We start from the raw sequence: 20704 nt of genomic DNA, 5'->3' as shown, positions 1-20704 counted from the left end.
AACAGAAATAGCTGCCCATATAAAAAAACTGCTAAGGTTTTAAACGTATTTAAAGGAAAAAATGTTAAAAATTGTTAAAAAAATTGTTAAAAATTTAGTTAAAATTATAAATCATTGAATAGAAACGATGTAAAGAAGCTGTTACCAACCATAAACTAGTTCTCTCTGGAATCCACAATTAAGTTTTAGATCCTATATTTTTCAACTATGTTTCTTTATCCTTAATGCAAAAGTACTTTGACTATCAAAAAAAATTAAAACTATTTGTCATTACGCCAAAACTGTTCAATTCCAAACAATGACAAAAAAATTGTCTATGAAAGATTTCTTATCCAGACAGGCAATTTAATTTTTTCCTGAAAAATCTTCCGCTAAAGATAGTTTTAAAAACTAACCATGAAAATATCAGGGACCATCTATAAAGTATTAGACGGGTCTCAAAATCGGTGCCTTCAGTTAATAATAAGAATGCGTATAAAACCTACATTAAAACTGCACAATGGCATTATCGTCTATTAAAAAAAGTTTAGTATTCATATATTTCTTCTTATCATGCACGTCTTAAGAATCACTACATAAGAATTCATGAAGTTTTCAATTTCATAATAAAAATGTAATTTTTAATTTCCATGATGCTTACCAGAAAAGTGTCAAATTATCAACAAAAAAATATGTTCGACATATTTTCTACAAAAGTTTGCTTAAATTTGTATAACTCACACTTAGTAGGATGGCTTGAACACACGAGAATTTAACCCTACAAAACCACATATATCACGTTTACCTTAATACAAAGGCAATAACATTTTTTAACAACACAGCTGTTTCGTAATACTCCATTGTTCGCTACTTCGGTTTCCCGTGGACTAACAGCTTATCTGAGAACATCAGTGTTTTATATTGAAAACACGCACGAAAAAATCTGTAGTTAAATCGTTACCAGTCACTTAAATCAAAAGTTATTTCTATATATTTCTCTTCTTAAGAGACGTTTTGGTTGTGATAAAAGAATTAAAACGTTTATATAATCATATTAATCAAAATTTCTCCATAGACTAGTCACAAATTCCTTCTTTTATGTTTTTAATCAAACATTCTGATTTAAAAAATCCTTTCATAAAAGATGCTATACAAAAGTTATACTCAAGGTATAACACCGAATTGTCGGTCCACAAGAATCAATTGGTCAGATGTCTGGAAAATCCACCGAATTTTTATTCGAGATTGAAAAGGAGAAGTAGGATAGGAACCTTCTCCATCAATAATTTAATAAATCTACATATTTTCAAATAAATTCTTTCGTTTTATTGCTTTCTTCTTTTTTTAAATTATTTCTAAATCAAAATTGTTGAATTTTTTTTATACCGTTTTTCATGTTTATATTTAATTGTTTGTTGTTAACAGCTTGTACTCACTCTGTCTTGCATCTCAATTAAAAAAAATATATTTTAAATGTACATATAGGTCAAATTGAAAAACAGCTCCTTTTTTGTGAAATCGGTTATATATGTAAAATAAATAAGTACTTCGGATTTTCATGAATACAGTAACAATTTTTTTTTCTCTTCTGTAAATAAAAATGTTACCTTTGCATGAGTAAAAAACGGGAAAAATAGTTTAGTATTCATATATTTCTTCTTATCATGCACGTCTTAAGAATCACAACATAAGAATTGTGTGAAATAGTTTTCTATTTCATAAAAAAAAAGTGTAATTTTTCATTTCCATGATGCTTACCAGAAAAGTGTCAAATTATCAAAAAAAATATTTTAGGCAGGATTTTTTTAAATTTTAATGAAGAATAAATTACACCCTTATATTTTATGAAAATATTAATCAAGAAAGTAATTTAGCAAAAACATTGTTTCTGGTCGAGAAAGAATTCACAACATACTTTTAAAACGCTAGCTACATAAGCTAATTTTTAGTGAGGATCAATACCAAATTAACCATCACATTTCACTATAACTAATCAGGTGTTCATGAGCTACTTAAGTACAGCTATAAATACATTGATTTTTATGCAGATGTAATCAGAATGTTAACGGGAAATAGTATTCAACCGAAGTATCAAAAGTATTTCCTGGGCTTTAGTTCAAGTAACAATAATTTTTGCAGAGAAGTTTTACTTAGATCTAAGAAAATATTTTTAGAAATTCCAATCATGAAGTAAAAGGATTTGGTATGACTAATGATGATGACTAACCTAAACTAATTCATAAAAGTCATAACATGACTTTTAATTCTGATGACTTTTGACTCTGAATGAATAAAATTCTGATTATTTTAATTATTATTCAACTGGAGAAATTCGAATAATGAATCGTAAATCGATAAATTTTTTTTCCAATTTGTACGTTGTAATCTGTTCAACTGGTGAACAATAAGCAATTCCCCCCCCCCTCCCTGCAGACTCTGATGATAATGATATGTAAATTAGGTGTCATCTAATGTATACATTTAATATAAAAATATCAATAGTTATAATAATAATTGTCTAAGTTAACCTTTATTTGGCTCAATTATACTTGACCGATTTTAAACGTTTTAGTGTCATTTGAAAGCGCTTCTTGAGTAAAATTTCAAAAAAGACTAAAAATTACATTTCCATGGAAAATTTCTGAAAAAACTTGGAAAACTTCCCAAGTCTTTAAACTTGGGACCTTTTCTAATCGATTCCGTGACACAGATTACTATACAGAAATGATAGCCAAACGTAAATCCCTTTAACTTTGTCACAGTTTTTTTTTTTTTTTTAATGTTTGTAGAACTATTTGCACTATAATATAATCCTGAGTAATATTTAATCCGTAGTCATAAATACTGTAACAAACTGCGTGCGAATACCCGTAATGTATTCGTTACTTGAAGATGATTTTTTTTTAACTACGTTGCATGTAGAACTTTAGCTACTGCTGACAGGTTGCTCTAAAACACAATAACCCGTATCGTTAAGCATCTGAACCAAGTAATCAGATTAAATTTTTGGGTTTGTGATTTAAACAATAACTAATGTGGGTAACATATTTAAAGGAGCTGAAGGTAAAACGTCTAAAAATTCTAGATATGATAAGATTTCTATCTAATACTCGTTGGGAAGCTGTTAGAGTATGTACGTTGAGCTTCTACGGAGCTCTAGACCGTTCCTGCTTGGATTACGGCTGCGTGGCTTATTCGTCCGCACAAGCCGATCGATGTAGTCCATCATTCATTTATCCGTCTTATTACAGGTACGTTCCGTTCAAGCCCCGTGGTAAATCTCCTAGTGGATAGTGGTGAACCATCTCTTTGGTATATTTGATTTGATTTGCATGGAATTTCTCCCGCTGCCAGTCCATTCGGTCTGTACCACAAACGGCTACTGAGTCTCGAATCAGTTTAGCGACCAGTGTCCTAACCAGCTCCTAGAGCTAACCTAATTGCGTGAGCGAACTAAGCATGGTGCCACACACCACTTTCTTTGTGTCCCAACGCTCATTTATCATAATTTCTAAAATGGGTAGGCGTGCCCCGTCAACTACTAAAATATATATGACATTCAAAAAATTAAATTTATCACGTCAAGACAGCAATTTTCTGCCACTTCTAGGTCGCTGAATGCCAGCAAGTACCTATCCATCAATATTAAAGCGCTTGGAGCTTTAATTAGCTGATGGCCAGCTATAGCTCTCGGGTAGCTTCCAACAGCAGTAAAGAAGGATTCTTTCCCTTAATAAACTACTGATGTCGGTTGAACAAAGCAACGGCATAAAGGAACACCCACACGGTCCGAGAATGCGGCTCACACCACATTGACTCGCTGCTTATGAGTGGCCAATTTTCCCCTTGACCTCTAAGTTCCAGGGTGGCCTGAGTTCCCCCCCCCCCCCCACCAAAGAGCTGGGCAATCAAACATCATATGTTCGTTCGACTGGACCTCCCGCAGACGCACAGCTCATCAACTGGCAGGCGGAAACAAAATAAATATTCGTTTAAATTAACATGGTTGGTGAGCACCCGGGCACCTGTGCCCGGGTGCTTAAAAAAGAAGGAGAGGCATACCATCCCCCAAATCCTGTATAAATCTATACAAGGACCTTCCCTTAGTCGTGGTGTGCCATTCTTGCATCCATCGCGATGCTGTAAAGCCTCCTCCTCCTCAGGCGGAGATGAGCAGCTGAACGAAATTTAGAACCGGTGCATTGTGATCACCGTTCCACTCCGGTACAGGCCCGACTCGAAACCCAAATACCTCGGCCTTCCTGCCTCTTCTCAACTTCCACATGGCCGCTCGAACTTTCACCACTAAATCGATTGGGAGAGCCTTTCCCAATACGGTGGTAGCCTCTTAGAATGTTGTTTTAGAAACACCAGTGTATACAATAGTATGCACTGGGCACTCCTTACTCCTCACTCAATGCTCTGCGCTGAGCACTCCTTACTCCTCACTCAATGCTCTGCGCTGAGCACTCCTTACTCCTCACTCAATGCTCTGCGCTGGGCACTCCTTAAATTCTGAATAAGTGCTCTATTTCTGTCCAACCTATGCGTCCAAACGGACGCAGCATAAGAGGCCATAGTTTAGAAGACACCTCGGTACACCATGTACAAATGACGGCCCGACAGCCCATAATCCTTCCGAGCAATCCTCCTAAGCTTGTGCATCACAAAGACGGCGTCCGCCGCTACTTGCCTAATGTGGTTGCTAAACAGCAACTTCTCATGAAACAAAACACCTAGGTACTTATTAACTCTAACTCGGCTGATCACACAGACTTTTTACTTAATCTGGGTGTTACAACTGTACGATAATTTGTCTGCACCCTTGAGAAGCATAAACTTCATCTTGGGCACAGAAATCGTTGAATTTTACTTGTACATCCAGTCCTCCGCGGTGACAAAGCCGCCTGCGCCCGGTCTTCTAGCTGCGATCGTAAATTACCACGAATTAACAGGAGACAGTCATCGGCGAAAGCCTGACATTCATATCAGTGAGTTTTTACTCAGCCTTCGCTGTACGCTTCATTCGGACATCTTCTCTGTCCTACATCGTTGCCTTCTGAACTAGCTAACCGAGTTCGCAGAAGCATGAACTCCGCGCCTAGTTAAATACATTAAACGAACTATGAGTGACTGTAAATTTCTCATAAATACGAGTCTATTTTCAGCAATAATAATGCACACCACAAGAAATGTTGATCGTGACAACAAAATTTATACGTAGTTCCCTTAATGATCTCAACATGATCAGTTCCAAGCCTTAAACATTAATTGTAACTGCGGACTCCGGTCTGGTCTATCAGGAAGTAGAGGACAGACATCTTCTTCCCACTCAGCTTCATCGCAGAGCCCCGCGTGATGTTTACTTCTTCACATAATAAATTACCATCGTCAAGATGGTGCTACACCTCTCGGCTTCATGGATTACCATACCCTCGGTAGTGTAGTCACCGTCCTGACAGTAATTCTGCTACATTACTTTCAAACATACTTCAAATTAACCGGGGCTCAATGCCAATGCTGCTCCCTCAGTCCAATCAGTTGTCCAAGCGGACCTTACCCACCTGCGGTACTACTCTATTTATACCCGCTCAGCTGACCAGCACAGTGTGAGGAAACGGAGGAAGCCAGCCACTATGGTCCATTCTCTGCGAGTCTTCAATTGACCCGTAGATCCAGAAAGGAATTTACTATCTCAAGCTTCCTAACAACTTTGGATCGTTCAGCCTTGAACAGACAGACATAAAGAACATGACCCACAGTATCATCGACCGTATCGGCCGTATGAGTATGAGGCCCGAATCGACCAAATCAAACCTAGCCAAACGTTTCCTAAAGGCAACATGTCCCGAGATAAATTGTGTTATATACCAATTGGAGAAACCTACCTAATCGCTCGCAAACCTCTAACATCTGGGAATATACCATGCGTATATTGACCAGTAGAAGATTCATACCACCTAACGTGTCAAGATTCTAAACCTTGGTCTTCAGTCTCTTGCATACGCCCAGGAGTAAGAAGGACCTCCTTCTTAGAAATATGACGCTTGCTGCGTTCCGTAGCCAGGACATCAATTGGTTTCGTATCGGCGATCACAGAGACTGCCTCTCGCGATACAATTCTGTAGCCCCCGAAAATAGCTAACAGAAGAAGACGCTGGCTCGTAATAAAATATCCATATAATACTGAAATTGCATATGATGAGCCCAGAGGGCGCAGTGTACAACATTATGTCCACGCAGACACCTTTGTAAAGAAACTGCATGGTATGGAAATTCAACCCCAATCGGAATGGACGACTCTACGAACACCAAAAAAAGCATCAATAGCCTTCCTTGCGACAAACTGAAGGTGCCCCTTGAATTGAAGTTTCTCATCAAGGATTACACCCAGATACTTCTGAATGGTAACATACCTAATGGGTATGCCACCCACCACGACTCGCGGCCATACGGCCTTTCATAAACATCATAGTGGTTTTTTCTGCATTGAAAACCATGCTGAAGACTCCACAACCTTAGTACCTTACATGCATAGGTCGCTCTGAATTCTATCTCATTCCGCGAGTCTCCCTTGACCAGCAGGAACCCATCGTCAGCATAAGCAACGATGCGGCAGCCACCGGACAAACTCAACCGCATCAGAGTGTCGAATTCGACTATCCAGACGAGGGAATCTAGAAGACTGGCCTGTGGACAATATTATGACAGAGCTTCCCTACTTCCAGGACAAAGATCCTGTTACTGAAATAGCTCGAGAGAATCTCTATCTCGTTTTGCCTGAAGCCCGCTGCTGTAACTGGAAAAACGGAGAGGGCCATCACAAGTTATAGGTGCCCCAGATATGTCCAGAAAGATGCCAATGACATATTTGCACTCACTAGCCGAAGCTATATCTAGCACCCAAAGAGTAGCGCCCTCTCTGCTCTTGTAAGGACAAAAACCATACTGGTCGTCCATTAGAAAACGAATAGATGTCAATCTACTATTAATGCGGAGGTACAGGACCTGTTCGAAAACCTTGCCTACAACAGGCAAAAGCGTCAGAGACCGGTAAGAAGAACTTACAGTGGAGTCCTTTTCGCTAGCTTTGAAGAGCAGTTTCAACTCACCACGTTTCCAACAAGCAGGGCAATATCCAGCGAAATGCATCCTATTAAAAATCCTAATAAGGGAACCAAGAATCACTGGCAATGTGCGAACAAGGAGTTCTACCGTGAAACAGTCATATCCGGAGGCTTTATTCCTAGCCAGGCTATAGATCACTTGACGGACTTCCGTCTCAGTAATTTCAGAAGACTGAACCTCATAGCGAAAACCTGCAAGTTCTCTTCGAACAAGTCGATGATATGAGGTTTCACCAACCTCGCTATCATTAGGAAGCAGATCGTTCATCAAAAGATTGAGAACACGATCTTTATCTATTTCAACTCCATCCTGAGTCGAGAGGGCTGACAGAAAAATGTATTTCTTTCTTGTTATGCCCAATAACTGTATGAACGACACCCCATAGGTTCCTGCTAGAAATCACGCTTAGAAAACCTAACCTTATGAAGATACTCGGTCCTTGTTCGACGATAGACCGCAAGCAGGGCTACACGCCGATCAGGATCATCCTCCCGTTGTGCAGCTCTCCTGAGCCGGCCCACAGTCTGCTTCATCGTAGTCACGTCCCGAGTCCACCAACCGGCAACTCTCTCTCGACCTCGGGGAATAGAATGGTCAGCGGCTTCAACTACCACAGAAGAAAAACCCTCTGCCAGGTCCTCTAACTGGAGCTCGTCCAAACTTCGAACAAAAACCCGAAACCTGGCCGCTGGAATATTAGAAAAGTTGGCCCAATCCGCCCGCCTGTGCAAGAAGAGCCCCTACTGAACAGGAACGTTCGATTAGACCAATCCGGTGGTCTTATTAAATAAACTGGATCTCTCTAACCATACCCCCAAATATTTAACGTGTGCCGACACACTCACCCGGAAACCATCAAAAGGGATGCTGATGTCGCGGATGCGACGACAACTAACCACTGCCCCCAATTGCGTCTTTCGGGACGCCAATTCCATGCCTCTCTTGTACAGCCAATCACTCACCCGACTCACAGCCGTAGTCACCAGTTCTTCCACCTCCTTCTCCTCCGTACGGCCAGTCAGCAACAGCGCCAAGTCGTCGGTGTAGGCAAACATTGATATGTCCTACGGAAAACCCAGTCGAAGGACTCCATCAAAGGCCAGGTTCCACGGAAAGGAACCCAACACCGACCATTAGGTACACCCCCAAACATCTGGAAGCGTACATTCTCCTCCTCCGTCGCTCCTTTATCACAACTGGCCAGGACACACTTTAAAAGCATTCTTTACATCCAGAAGAACCAATAGGGGATCCTTCTGGTCCTCCAGGTACCAGCCACCCACTGCCTCATCTAGCCAATTACTCTCCAGAAGGCATCTGTAGTAGGCTTCCCCGGACGAAGCCGTACTGATTAGGCGAGAAACCTTCTGTGGCCTCCAGTTCAGCTCTGACCTTCTCCCCCAGAAGCCTCTTGTACAACTTACCCAGGACAGTCAGTAAGCATATCGGCCGATAAGCCACCACAAAATCTTAAGACTTAAAAATAATGTTTCTTCAGTTTATCCCACGTTTAGCAAGTGGCTGTTACGGCTTGGAAACGGTGACCATGAAACAACTGATGGTTAGCCAGAGAAAATGATAGAAATACCTTCTCATATTTTATTTGACGGAAATACTGCCAGAGAAATACTTGGTAATGACTTAAAATTTTCAGATTGTTGCCCAGTTGATAAAAAATCCATTCTTTGTCACAAAAATTTAGATGTAGACAACTTAAATGAGAACGTTCTAAATCTTATAGACGGAGCGGAAAGCATATGTTTAAGTTCCGACTCCATTGATTCTGATAGAAGAAAAAATACTGAAGAGTATTATCCAGTAGAATTTCTAAACGCGCACACTCCTTCAGGAATATCTGTTCACGAACTGAAATTAAAAACAGGGAGTCATCATCATGCTTTTGAGAAATCTTAATAGAGAATAAGGTCTGTACACTAGTCAAAGAACTAAAACAAAATTTGATTACTGCGGAAGTAGAAACCGGTTTATCGTCAGGTGAAATGCTATTCATTCGCTACCATCCTTTTCTTGCAACTACCGATACCAACCTTTCCTTTACATTAAGAAGACAACAGTTTATCGTAAAACTCGTATTTGCAATGACAATCAATAAATCGCAAGATCAAATAATGGAAGAAGTAGGTATTTGCCTTCCCGAATTGGTGTTTAGGCATGGACAGTTGTATGTTGTATGTTGCATTGTCATGAGTGCGAAGATTTGACTACATAAAGCTAAATCGCCCACGAGCCAGAGCAAGTCAAGATACTTCCAGATTCAGAAGATATTTATAAAAAATATTTTAATATACAGATTTTCTAGTGTAACCAAATTACAACATATTAGGTGCAGATACAAAAGTTGTAAGTTAATGATTAATGTAAGGAATTAAATTACGAAATAACAGCACGCAAAACATCTTCAGAAACGAGAAGGACTATTTTAAAACTGAAACTAAAGAATAAGATTTTCGGGAAAACCAGTAGCCACTTGTACGTTGAACATTTTCTATTAAAGAAGATTAACTTATATTGTGTACGATAAGAGCGAAATATAATATACTACGTATTCTATCGCCAGCTGTATTTTTTGTTTTGCAAAGGGTTTTGTTGCTATTATCTTAAATATATACATTCATTCGGGTATGGTTTTTGATTTTTGGTTATATTTTTTTTAAATAAACATTTTATAGAAAATTTTCCAATTTCCTAAATTTTACTTCCTTGTACGAAGTAAAGGAAGTATTGTGATCAATTTATTGTGAAAAATATTGTGAAAAATTTCAGTTTTCAGATTTCAATGGAAATATCCATTTTGACCACCCCTGAATCCATTTTGACTAGTTTAGGCGTGACGTCTGTACGTATGTGTATGTATGTATGTACGTACGTACGTATCTTGCATAACTCAAAAACGATTAGCCGTAGGATGTTTAAATTTTGGATTTAGGACTGCAGTAACATCTAGTTGTGCACCTCCCCGTTTGATTGCAATCAACTGGACCAAAAGTATCCAAAAAGTAACTTTTTCTTAACTGCAGTAATGAGCCCTCATTGAGAGCTTTTCAACGATATCATAAGTGGTACTTATTTTCATGTGTTCCAGAGTTATAGCCAAATAAAATTTTAATTAATGAAATAGTTGGATCTTATAAGGCGAAGGCACATCGGTTCGAATCCTACTTCATCTCCTTTTTTTTAACTTTTTTTTAAATTAAATATATTGTTTTATTAATTATTATTAATCTCTGATTGAAAAAAGAATTTTACAATAAATAATAATAAGAAGAAGAAGAATAAAAAGAAATAAGAAAAAATCAGGAGTTATTAGTGAAATAAAATTTTATGTTTTCATTTTAATACAAAAGTTTTTACAGAGGTAATCATAAATACATTTAAATTAAAAAAAGGGTTAAAAAGAAATGTATGCATATGAAGTCGAATTCGAATCGATGTGTCTATGGTTACGGATCCGACACGTTCTCAGTTACACCACATAACTACTTAAGCGACGTGAAACAGAATCAATATATAAACTAATATAAAATGCTGATACGGACACCACAAAAAAATGTGATGCAATATGGTGTCCACCACATTGCTTATGTGTAATTGTCTCCTTTATTAAAGAATTGGAGGATCTTATCTCACTTTCAAATGAAATAAGTTTAAATGAAGTGCAGAGAAAATGTGTATATGTATTTCAAAAAGCGTATAAGGACGTCATGTGGTGTCCATATCAGATTTTTTCATTTACGTACATACTTACTCAGTTTTTCTGATTGTTTTATTATTTATCTTATGCAATGATTACATGTTTTTTTTCTTAACGGAATTTTTTTTTGTTTACAGAGCTCTTGTTTTACAGAGATCATACTCTAATTGCTTTATTTCACTACAGTATTATTAGTTGATTATTAATATTATGATTTAATATTAGAATGAAAATTTAATATACTCACCTAAATTACGGAAACGTTTTTGCTTTGAATTTAATATTATGCAAAGAAAATGCAAAGAAAAACATTCGACATTTTCTTTGCAACTGTCGAATGTTTTATAGAATTTACCAAGGGATTTTTATTAACATTAGTTATTAAATTGCAAGAACTAAGATAATTGTACTTAGGCATTATTACGTTTGAGTTTAAATATGTTCGTGAAACAGATTTCGTTTGTTATTCGACTTATTATTATTAGGACTTATTATTTCGTTTGTTATTAGACTTTTCGTTTGTTTCATTAATTTCATATATTAAACTGTTACCGACACAAATATTTCTGTCAACGCGTATAAATAAATTTATTCTGCCTCTAATTATGATTTTGTAATTATTTTAAAACTTATTATACTTCAATTACTTCACTTTCACTGATTTAAATTCCAGTAACAGCTGTGTGGCTATTGTATTTACTTCATTTCAAATGGTGGTAAGAAAATCGTTGAAAGGATCTGTCTGTTCTGAGTGTTCTAGCGAGCTTTAGTAAGAGAAAAAATCCCGGTCGTAAATACCGCGGTCCATCCCAGGTGAGCAAGCTTCTTTCTTAGAAGCGTTATAAATCAGCCAGACTCCAAGATCATGCCGTCACTTCTGCTAGCGTAGATCGCGCTATCCCTGCATTTCTTTCTCCACACATTTCTTAGAGAATCAGAAAAAAAATATTATTGTGCTTCAAAATGAAAACGTCGGTTTGTGTTGTACAAGCAGTAATACCTTAATTTAATTTCTTTTTTCTATTCGAATTCCATTTCAAAAATTAATTCTAAAATAAATAGCATTAAAATATTAGAACTCAAACTACATTACACTACACAAATGAAACATTTTGCTTAAAAATTTGTTAGTTCATTTTGAAATTCCTAAGACGTAATAACTCCTAAGAGTGTGTATACAATTTAGCTGTCCGTAATGCTGCAGGACTAGATTCAAATGGGCCATAACGCATAGTTTTTCATAACTGGATTTTACGTGGACGTATAACTTGAATATATTTGAATACAGGTGATGTTGAATGTCCTAATGCCCACAGGTGTACTTTGGCTTTCAGGGTTCACTTAAAAGCATAGTATCAGAAATAGTTAACCGATTATTTAGTGATTAACTAAACTTTAATATCTGTAAAAACAAAATATATGTCAATTTTATTTCTACAAATTTAAAGAAGATTAATTCAAAGAGTTTACTTATTCTATTTTTTATTACTTTTTTAGTAATATTTATTCAGTAGAGAAAACTCTATAATAATGTTTAGAAAAACAAAAAATTGTACAGCATATAAAACTATAAACTACACTTTATTTTAAAACACGTATAGCATAATGTTGTGAACTTCATTGAGATTTGAAGAAATTACAACTTGATGTTGCAAGCCTCTTGGAGGCCCCTCAGACTACAGATTACTGGGAAAATGACCAAATCACTGCTCTGGTTCTGGTAAATCTAAAAAAGAAGAAAAACCCAGTAATTGTTCGCTGTACCATTTACCCAGAAGTTCTTTTATTGCAAATCTAATTCAATATGGATGATAATCTCCCTTCCTCTTGGGCCTTCTTACTTGTCATTATGAATATTTTGAAGTTTATAAGAGGTAGTGTTTATTTTTGTCCTACTGATAATATTGAAACTATATCATAAAATTTGGATTCACTGTTAAAAGACATCTCATATAGATATTAAAATATTAAGGTTTTCACAGGTGGTGATATCAATAGTAATAGATTTGTTCAATTCTGGGGAGGCTAACATATTTACTGATACATAGGTCATTAGAAGGTCCAAGGATCTTGTGGTTAATGTATGGGACTAAATTGATTGATTTTATGGTATCTTGTGGATTGTATGTACTAAATGGCCATTTCAGTAATGACAAAGAAGGTAATTTTATATCAATCCTGTTGGACATTTTGTTAAAGATTCTATGATTTGTGAAAATTTATTATTTATTTTGACATTTACTTTATTATTCTATTATGTAGATAATTTTAAAAAAGTAATTAAAGGATAATGCATCCTTTAAATTCTATAAATATATAATGTTTATTAAATATACTCATATTTGCAGATAATTACAAAAAATAATTCCCTGATACTGAAGGTAAACCGAAAAAAACTTTGTCATGGGATAGTAGCAAAATTTTAGAATATAAATACCTTATTGATAATGTTATAATTGATTACAGTATTAGTTGTAAGTGGATAAGAATCTTAGCAAAGCTCAACACTGTCACATGTTATAAGATTAGAGTGATTTTGCTTCTACTTATGAAGTTCAGTTCTCAAAAGGGATGTTGCAAGGAGATAATATATCTCTCCTACTCTTTGCAACTTTATTAATGATCTGATTCAGCTTCTACAGCTAATTTAATGAAGTAGAATGAAATTAACCTTAATAACGGGGTATTTTCATTGTTCATTGCGGATGATGTTACCAAACTCACTGATAGATCTGAAAAAGAAGTTATTAATTTTCAAAGGTACAGTGACTTAAACAAGTTAAAAGTAAACACTGAAAAGTCCAAAGTTGTAATATTCAAGAAGTGTTCACAACATTACCTTTTACACTTTACAATTTATCCTTTTTTTTACAATGTAGTAAAATGAAAGAATCATTTTACTAGATGAGAACAACTAGAAGAAGTAAGTACTCTTAAATACCTGGGTATTAAAAACCTGGTATTATACCTGGGGGTTATCTTTTAATAGCTATTGCATATTATTTATCTTTAACCTAATTTGGGTATCTTGTTCTAGAAATCTGGTATTTTAAACTTAAATTATCAAAATATGATTTCTAAAACAACCACTGCAATGTGTCACCTGTGAGAAGTGTTTTGATTAACCAGAACTGACCACTTCAGTGTGTTAACTTAAAGTTTGACAGTTTTTTGTGCTCCTATCTATTGAACACCAGCAAAATTTGGCCATTTAGGTACACTGAAAAATTGAGATCCTTCAAACAAAACTGTCAAAATTCTTATTCTTTTGGCAACAGAATACTTCAAGTTACATGGTAAGAGTAAAGACCAAAAAGGGTAAACTAAAATACTTGGTTTTTAAGCGCGCTTTAAACTGAATAAATAAATTATTGTACATATCGAATAATAGTTTGCCAAAGATATTATATTCTACACTCCTATAGCTGGATTGTTCTAGGGTAACATTGTAAAGTTTTTCAAATGTGTTTCCGAGATGAAAAATATAATTATTTATGATTTGGGATAAGATTGGTTATGGATGGAAAAAAGCACATTTCTCATGGCAGAATTTAAGATCTAATACTGACTGATTTAAAAAAATTACATTTAATGAAGATTTTGAAAATATTAACAAACCTACTTTCCATTATTTGTATAAAGTTATTGTGTGTAAAGGATAATTTTTATTACTCATTATTGTGTAATGTATCTTTTATATAATTAGGTTAATTAGTCAAATTAGGATGGCCTGATACCAGATATATAATGTATAATAAAAGATAATGTTATGTAATTGATAATAATGATAACTGTTCATTGTGTGTTTAAGATAAAGAAAGCTTAGCCTGTATTTATATTGACTGTCCATGTTATTCAAAGAATAGAGTAAATATCACTCTGCCGATCGTGGTGGAGTGGTAGTGTTTCAGCCTTTCATCTGGAGGTCCCATGTTCGAATCCCGGTCAGGCATGACATCTTTCATATGCTAAAAAATTCCATTTCCATATCATATGCATAAGCTTCAAGCTTAGGCATCATTAAGCAAAAAAGTAAAAATATCGTTAAATATTATCCATATAGATCAAATAATATTTAAAAACAAAACCGCATTTAAAAAAACGATAAGCCATATGTTCGATATTTAACTTAATTTCGAATTTTCTAAAATTAAGAAACTTTTTTGTTATATAAGTCGTCATCTTAATCTTGGTTAACTTGATAAAGATTTTATTGATGTGAACCTCTGAATTTTTTTAAATTAAAATTAATTATCCTTTATTTGAATTGAGATTAATAATAGAATGTTATTATTATGCCGGGTGGCTCTAGAAGTAATTTCAAATAAAATACTATGTAAAGTTCTTACTATGTACAAACTTTTATTATATTTTGTTGTATTTTTATTTCCTATATGAAAAAAAATCATTGACTTGCAAACACTCTTTCCTTTATTCGTACTAAATTGTATCAAAATAGATGTAAAATAAATAATAGAAATAGCATTAATTATGATATAATCTGCGAGCGTATGTGCTCAGCAGGCGTACATTTATGTATTCAATAAAAGTGAAAATACCGTAAATATAAATCTGTTATTGTAATCTAATAATTCTAAATAGAGAGAGAGCAACGTAAAACCGAGCCCATAACGTAACCGCTGCAAAATCGGTAGGTTATGTTGGAATGAAATTTTATGAATGATACGGATAAATTAAATTAGGAAAAATATAAAACATACTTTAAATGTTGCATTTATTTACCTTATTGTTACAAAAGATGTTCAAAATGATCACCCTGGTCATCGATGCACTTTTGTGGTCGACTGATCATGTTGAGAGACGTCTGACACAAAACGCTGTTGTCAATTGCGTTTATTTCTCGTTGAATTTTCATCTTTAGTTCATCAATATTGTGTGGATTAGATGTATAAACTCTCTCCTTTGAGTGGCGCCAAAGGAAAATTGTGAGGTAAACCTGTGTATTGACAGTCCAGTCAAAAAATATTGGTTCCACTATACGAATACCGGAAACGGCACATCAAATACCAATTTTCTCATTGTGAAGTGGACGCTCGAGTATCTCGTCAGGATTCCTCGCCATCAATACCTGGTGTTCTGCGAATTAACATGGCCGGATAAATGAAACCATGCCTCCTCTGACATGAGATACGACATCGGGTCTATCTTTCCACCAACAATGTTTTCGAGAAGCCAGTTGTAATAATCAAGTCGTTTCAGTTTATCTGTCTCCTTCAGTTGTTGCACAGTTGTAATGCGGTACGGTTTCAATTTTGATTCATGAAGAATTTTACGACAAGCTTTTACACATCTTGTCGTAAAATTCTTAGTCGTAAAATACCAGCTTATTGGAATACCTTGCATAGTGATTTTTTCTGGACGGTCAGTAATTGTCCTTTCAATATCGGCAATGGCCTGTGGAGTCCTAACAGAAGGTTACATATTTCGTTTTGTATATGAAACCGATTCTGTTGTACACCATTTTTTAACTAAATCATGTATGCTACTCTTCACTGGGGTATAGGCAATCGGAAATTTTTATATGAATACTTGATGTGATTCTTCATACGATCCAGAACTAAGATAGGCTTCAACTACAGCTATTCTCTCCTGGATTTAATAAGGCATTTTACACAAACACAACTACAGCTGCATCAAAATATATACTGCACTGATACGTAACCACCTGACAAACAGCAGCAACAATCAGTAGTAACATATACAACCACTAGTCGCGCTAGTTGTGTGAGAGTCTTTCATAAATTGTATTGGGTACCGGTTTCATTATATTTCATTATGTTCGGTTTTATGTTGCTCCACTCTGTATATCTCATGCATGTCAAGGAAGTAAATGCCATACACCAAAATTATTGTATTTACAAGATAACAATATTTTACAATTACAAGATTGTTACTTATCTTAAAAGACTGGTAACCTCCTACGAGGCTACCACCGTATTGGAAAACGCTCTCCTAATCGATTTAGTGGTAAAAGTTCGGGCAGCCATGTGGAGATTGCGAAGAGGCCGAGAGACCGAGGTATTTGGGATGCGGTTTCGAGCCGGCCCAGTACTGGATCGGAACGGTGATCAACAATGCACCGGATTTAAATTTCGTTTTGTTACCCATCTCCCGCTTGCGGAAGAGACTGCAGAGCCTTACAATGGAATCATGACAGCTGAATTGGGACACCACGACTAAGGGAAGATCCTTGTATGAGTTTATACAGGATCTGGGGGATAGTATGCTTCAAGCATAGGTGCCCGGGTGCTCACCAACCATGTTAATTTAAACCAATACCTGTTTCGGTTCCGCCTGGAAGCTGATGTGCTGTTCGTCTGCGGGGATGTTCAGTTTACCTGATGTTTCCCAACTGCCCTGCTCTTGGGGGGTGGGGCAGAGATCGGGCCACCCTGGAACTTAGAGGTCAAGGGGAAAATTAGCCACTCACAAGCGGCGAGTCAATGTGGCCACAGCCGCATTGTCAGACCGTGTAGGAGTTCCTTGATGCGGTTGCTTTGGTCAACCGACATCAGTAGTTTACCTAAGGGAAAGACTCCTACCGCAGTGTTGTGTGAAGCTAACCTAGAGATATATATGGCTGACCACCAGCCAATTAAGGCTCTAATCGCTTTAATATGGTGGACATGTACTTACTGGCATTAAGTGACCTAGGCGTGGCAGCGAATTGCTGTCAAGACGAAATAAATTTGAATTTATGGATCTCATATATATTTTTAGTAGTTGACGGGGTACGCCTACCCATTTTACCAAATATATGACAAGTGAGCAATTGGGATACGTAAGCCGGTGGTGTATGGCCGTGCTTAGTCCGCTCATGCTGTTAGGTAATCTCTATTAGCTATTAGGATACTGGTCGCTAAACTATTCGAGGCTCAGTAGCCGTTTGCGGCACATACATTCGGTCTTATGCTTCAGGGCGATAGAATGGAGTGGTGATGGGAGAAATGCTATGCAAACCAATGTCAAGAATCAATAGTATCAATTATCTTTAAATTATTTAACGTCGATGACTGACAAAATATTTTTTTTTAATTTAACGTTTATTCTATCAGTTGTAACTAACCTATTTTGAACATAAGAATAAAACAGTCCCTTGGGCTGTCAGTGTTCCAAACTTTTCAAGAAACTCTACATAGTATTAACATTTGCCACCGGCCATATAATCTGACCACTGTGGCTAACCAGCCTGAAGTAAAATACTAAAACACATATTAACTTATGTATATGATTTTTCAGATTCAATTGCTGCTGATCCGGAATTGACCAATAAAATAGCTGAATTAAACGCATTGAGTAAACTTGACAGTTCGAGAATTCAGAGTTCGACTACACATTCATCATCATCAGAAAAAACCATCGCATTGGGTATATGGTTACTTCCACTGTTGGCCGCCAGGTGACATCAGCAGCTGACTATATGAACATAACAATCGTCTTTCGGAGACAAGTTTGTGTACACAGCATTCTAGAAGATTATAAGACTGAAGTCCGTTTAAAACTTGGGGTCGGGAATTTATTTCATTCAGTCTTTCTAATAAACCTTAAAAAAAATAATAATAAAAAATCGTTTGAAATATTTAAAAATATTTTCATTACTGCTGATGTTAAATATATTATTTTTAAAATTACAACCTCGTAATTAATGTCGATCCAACCGTATTTAAGACATATCAGATATTTTGACTAAATATAATATAAATTTATCTTTAATGGATCACGACTGATTGATTTATTGTTGTATTGATTTAGGTGTTCGAGGTATGTGCAGAATTCTTAATCTGTAAAATAAACAAAGGAAAACTCTACGTTAATCTTAAAAATAAACTCCCTCTTATTTTGTTTTTGTGAAATACAGGTTTTTAACTTAATCATTAAATTAGCGTAGGTGCTCAGCTAGATAAACTATGACAAAAATTCTACGGAATAAATCGCTTTCATAAATTATCTTTGTATTCAATTTTTTTTCTAGCTAGTAACTAGCCTATGAATCAGTCAGAATTGATATGCGATCGTAATTGTTAAAAAATATTTTTCTTCTTGATAAATTTAAGAGACATGACAGGTTCAGAAAACTGAGTTCGTAATTTTTAATAATATTATATATTTGTAATCGCTTGTTTCATAGATACTCCTTTCTCATTAGGAGTTCCACTCATTATTAAAATGAATAAAATAAATGTTTCGTATCTCTTTAAGACAAAAGGTAAATTATTTCTAAATTTTACATAAAATCATGTTTAATGTAAATTCTAATGACAAGATATAAATACTCGGTAATTTAATACTATTTTTTTTTTGCCTCCGGCAAAAAATTCATCAAACATTAAATGTTAATGTTAAAAGCTAAAATGACGAGTTTATCCTATTTCAATAAAGATGTGGAATTATAATAAAGGAACTTATTCTGGTGGACTTAAAGCTTAAAATGGTACTTTCTACAGAGGTATCTGTACTTTTAAATTCCATTTAATATGGTGTTCTTCAAAAAAAAATCATCAAAAAACGAAACCTTTAATAGTTTTAATAAATCTATTAAAACTATCAAATTGATTGAATAAAATTGTTATTAATTCTAAATAAAGAAATTCTGCTGAAGTTGCTCATAACTTATATAAAATGGTTTAGAATTTTTACTAGCTTTGCATTTATTTGTTTGTATCTCATTCAAAATAATTTTCAAGTTAATATAGTGTCGTAACTTTTAAAAAATGATACCAATAACTATGTTAAATGATATTTAAAAACTGCAACGGATATTATTTTTAATTACATATTTAATATTTCACGTTGACTGAATCACATGGTAATTATATTACAACCAAAGTAATTATTCACAGAATGACTTGTTATTAATAGTATCATATTTAAATCAAGTAACAGAAGAGTACAACATGATTTCGCATTTATCTAATATAAGCTGCTTTAACATTTCTATTAATACTAATATTCAGTTACTTGTTCGTGCAATTAATTTAGTTTCTTTAATGTATTAATTTAGTAATTTTAAATTTAATATCAGTACATCACGATCATCTACAAGTGTACTAAAATAGTTTAACAACATGATTACATAATAATCAGCCAAAGGGATTTTAACGTCAAAAACCACAGTGCAATGATATGTTTTATTAAATTCGTTTGAGTAATTAACAATTCGTTTGAGTAATCGAATGCTGTTCGTTAAGATGGTGAATTTATTATTCATATATAAATAATTAAATAACTGTATCCTTTATGTATAAATATAATATAAATTGAATGTATTAAATTGTAAGTTATTTTAATAACAATAATATTGTAAATAAATAATACAAATAGGTGTAAATAAATAAAACCTTCTACTATTTATTTCGCATTAAAGTTAGTTGACTAAGAAATGATTTACGACAAAAATACTTATATGATCTTGAATTATTTATTGTAAATAACAACAATGATTTATAATATATATATATATATGTTATGTTAATTTTTAAAAAGATTATTAAAAATGTGTAATTCCTCATTCCTGATAAACAAGGGGTTGTAAATTTATCACAGATGAAATTGTTTTAAAATATCATATTTTTACCGTTCAGCACAACTTAAACTTTAACTTAACTTTCTAAACTTAAACTTATCACTTTTTTAAACATGAAGTCACCAGCATCTTCATCGCGACTTATGTTTTTTAGTCAATCAACTGGAGGCAGGTGCAGCTACTCGCGTCGCACATAAAGTATTAGTGGTAGTGACTGTGTTGGCCGAGCCGGCACCGCGTACAAAATCGCACTCCTTAAAAATGTTAATTCAAAAAAATCCGAAAATGGTTTTTAGATATTTATATGAAAAGTATTTGCAAGCCCAAACCTGCAGACTATC

The 20704-nt window shown here is 34.9% G+C and overlaps 1 protein-coding gene across 1 annotated transcript in view; it reads left to right on the top strand.

Moving 5' to 3' along the window:
- Positions 1-18391, top strand: part of LOC142318111 (neurotrimin-like) — a 345553-nt gene extending 327162 nt beyond the window's left edge. The window contains exon 10 of the mRNA XM_075354646.1: positions 18080-18391. Within this exon, the coding sequence (XP_075210761.1) occupies positions 18080-18243 (164 nt within the window). The 3' untranslated portion in view covers positions 18244-18391. The remainder of the gene's footprint in view (positions 1-18079) is intronic.
- Positions 18392-20704: the final 2313 nt, after the last annotated feature.

This window comes from Lycorma delicatula, chromosome 1 (genome assembly GCF_047948215.1).
Source record: "Lycorma delicatula isolate Av1 chromosome 1, ASM4794821v1, whole genome shotgun sequence".
In the NCBI taxonomy this organism is placed as follows: domain Eukaryota; kingdom Metazoa; phylum Arthropoda; class Insecta; order Hemiptera; family Fulgoridae; genus Lycorma; species Lycorma delicatula.
This window is presented reverse-complemented; position numbering and strand designations above follow the sequence as displayed.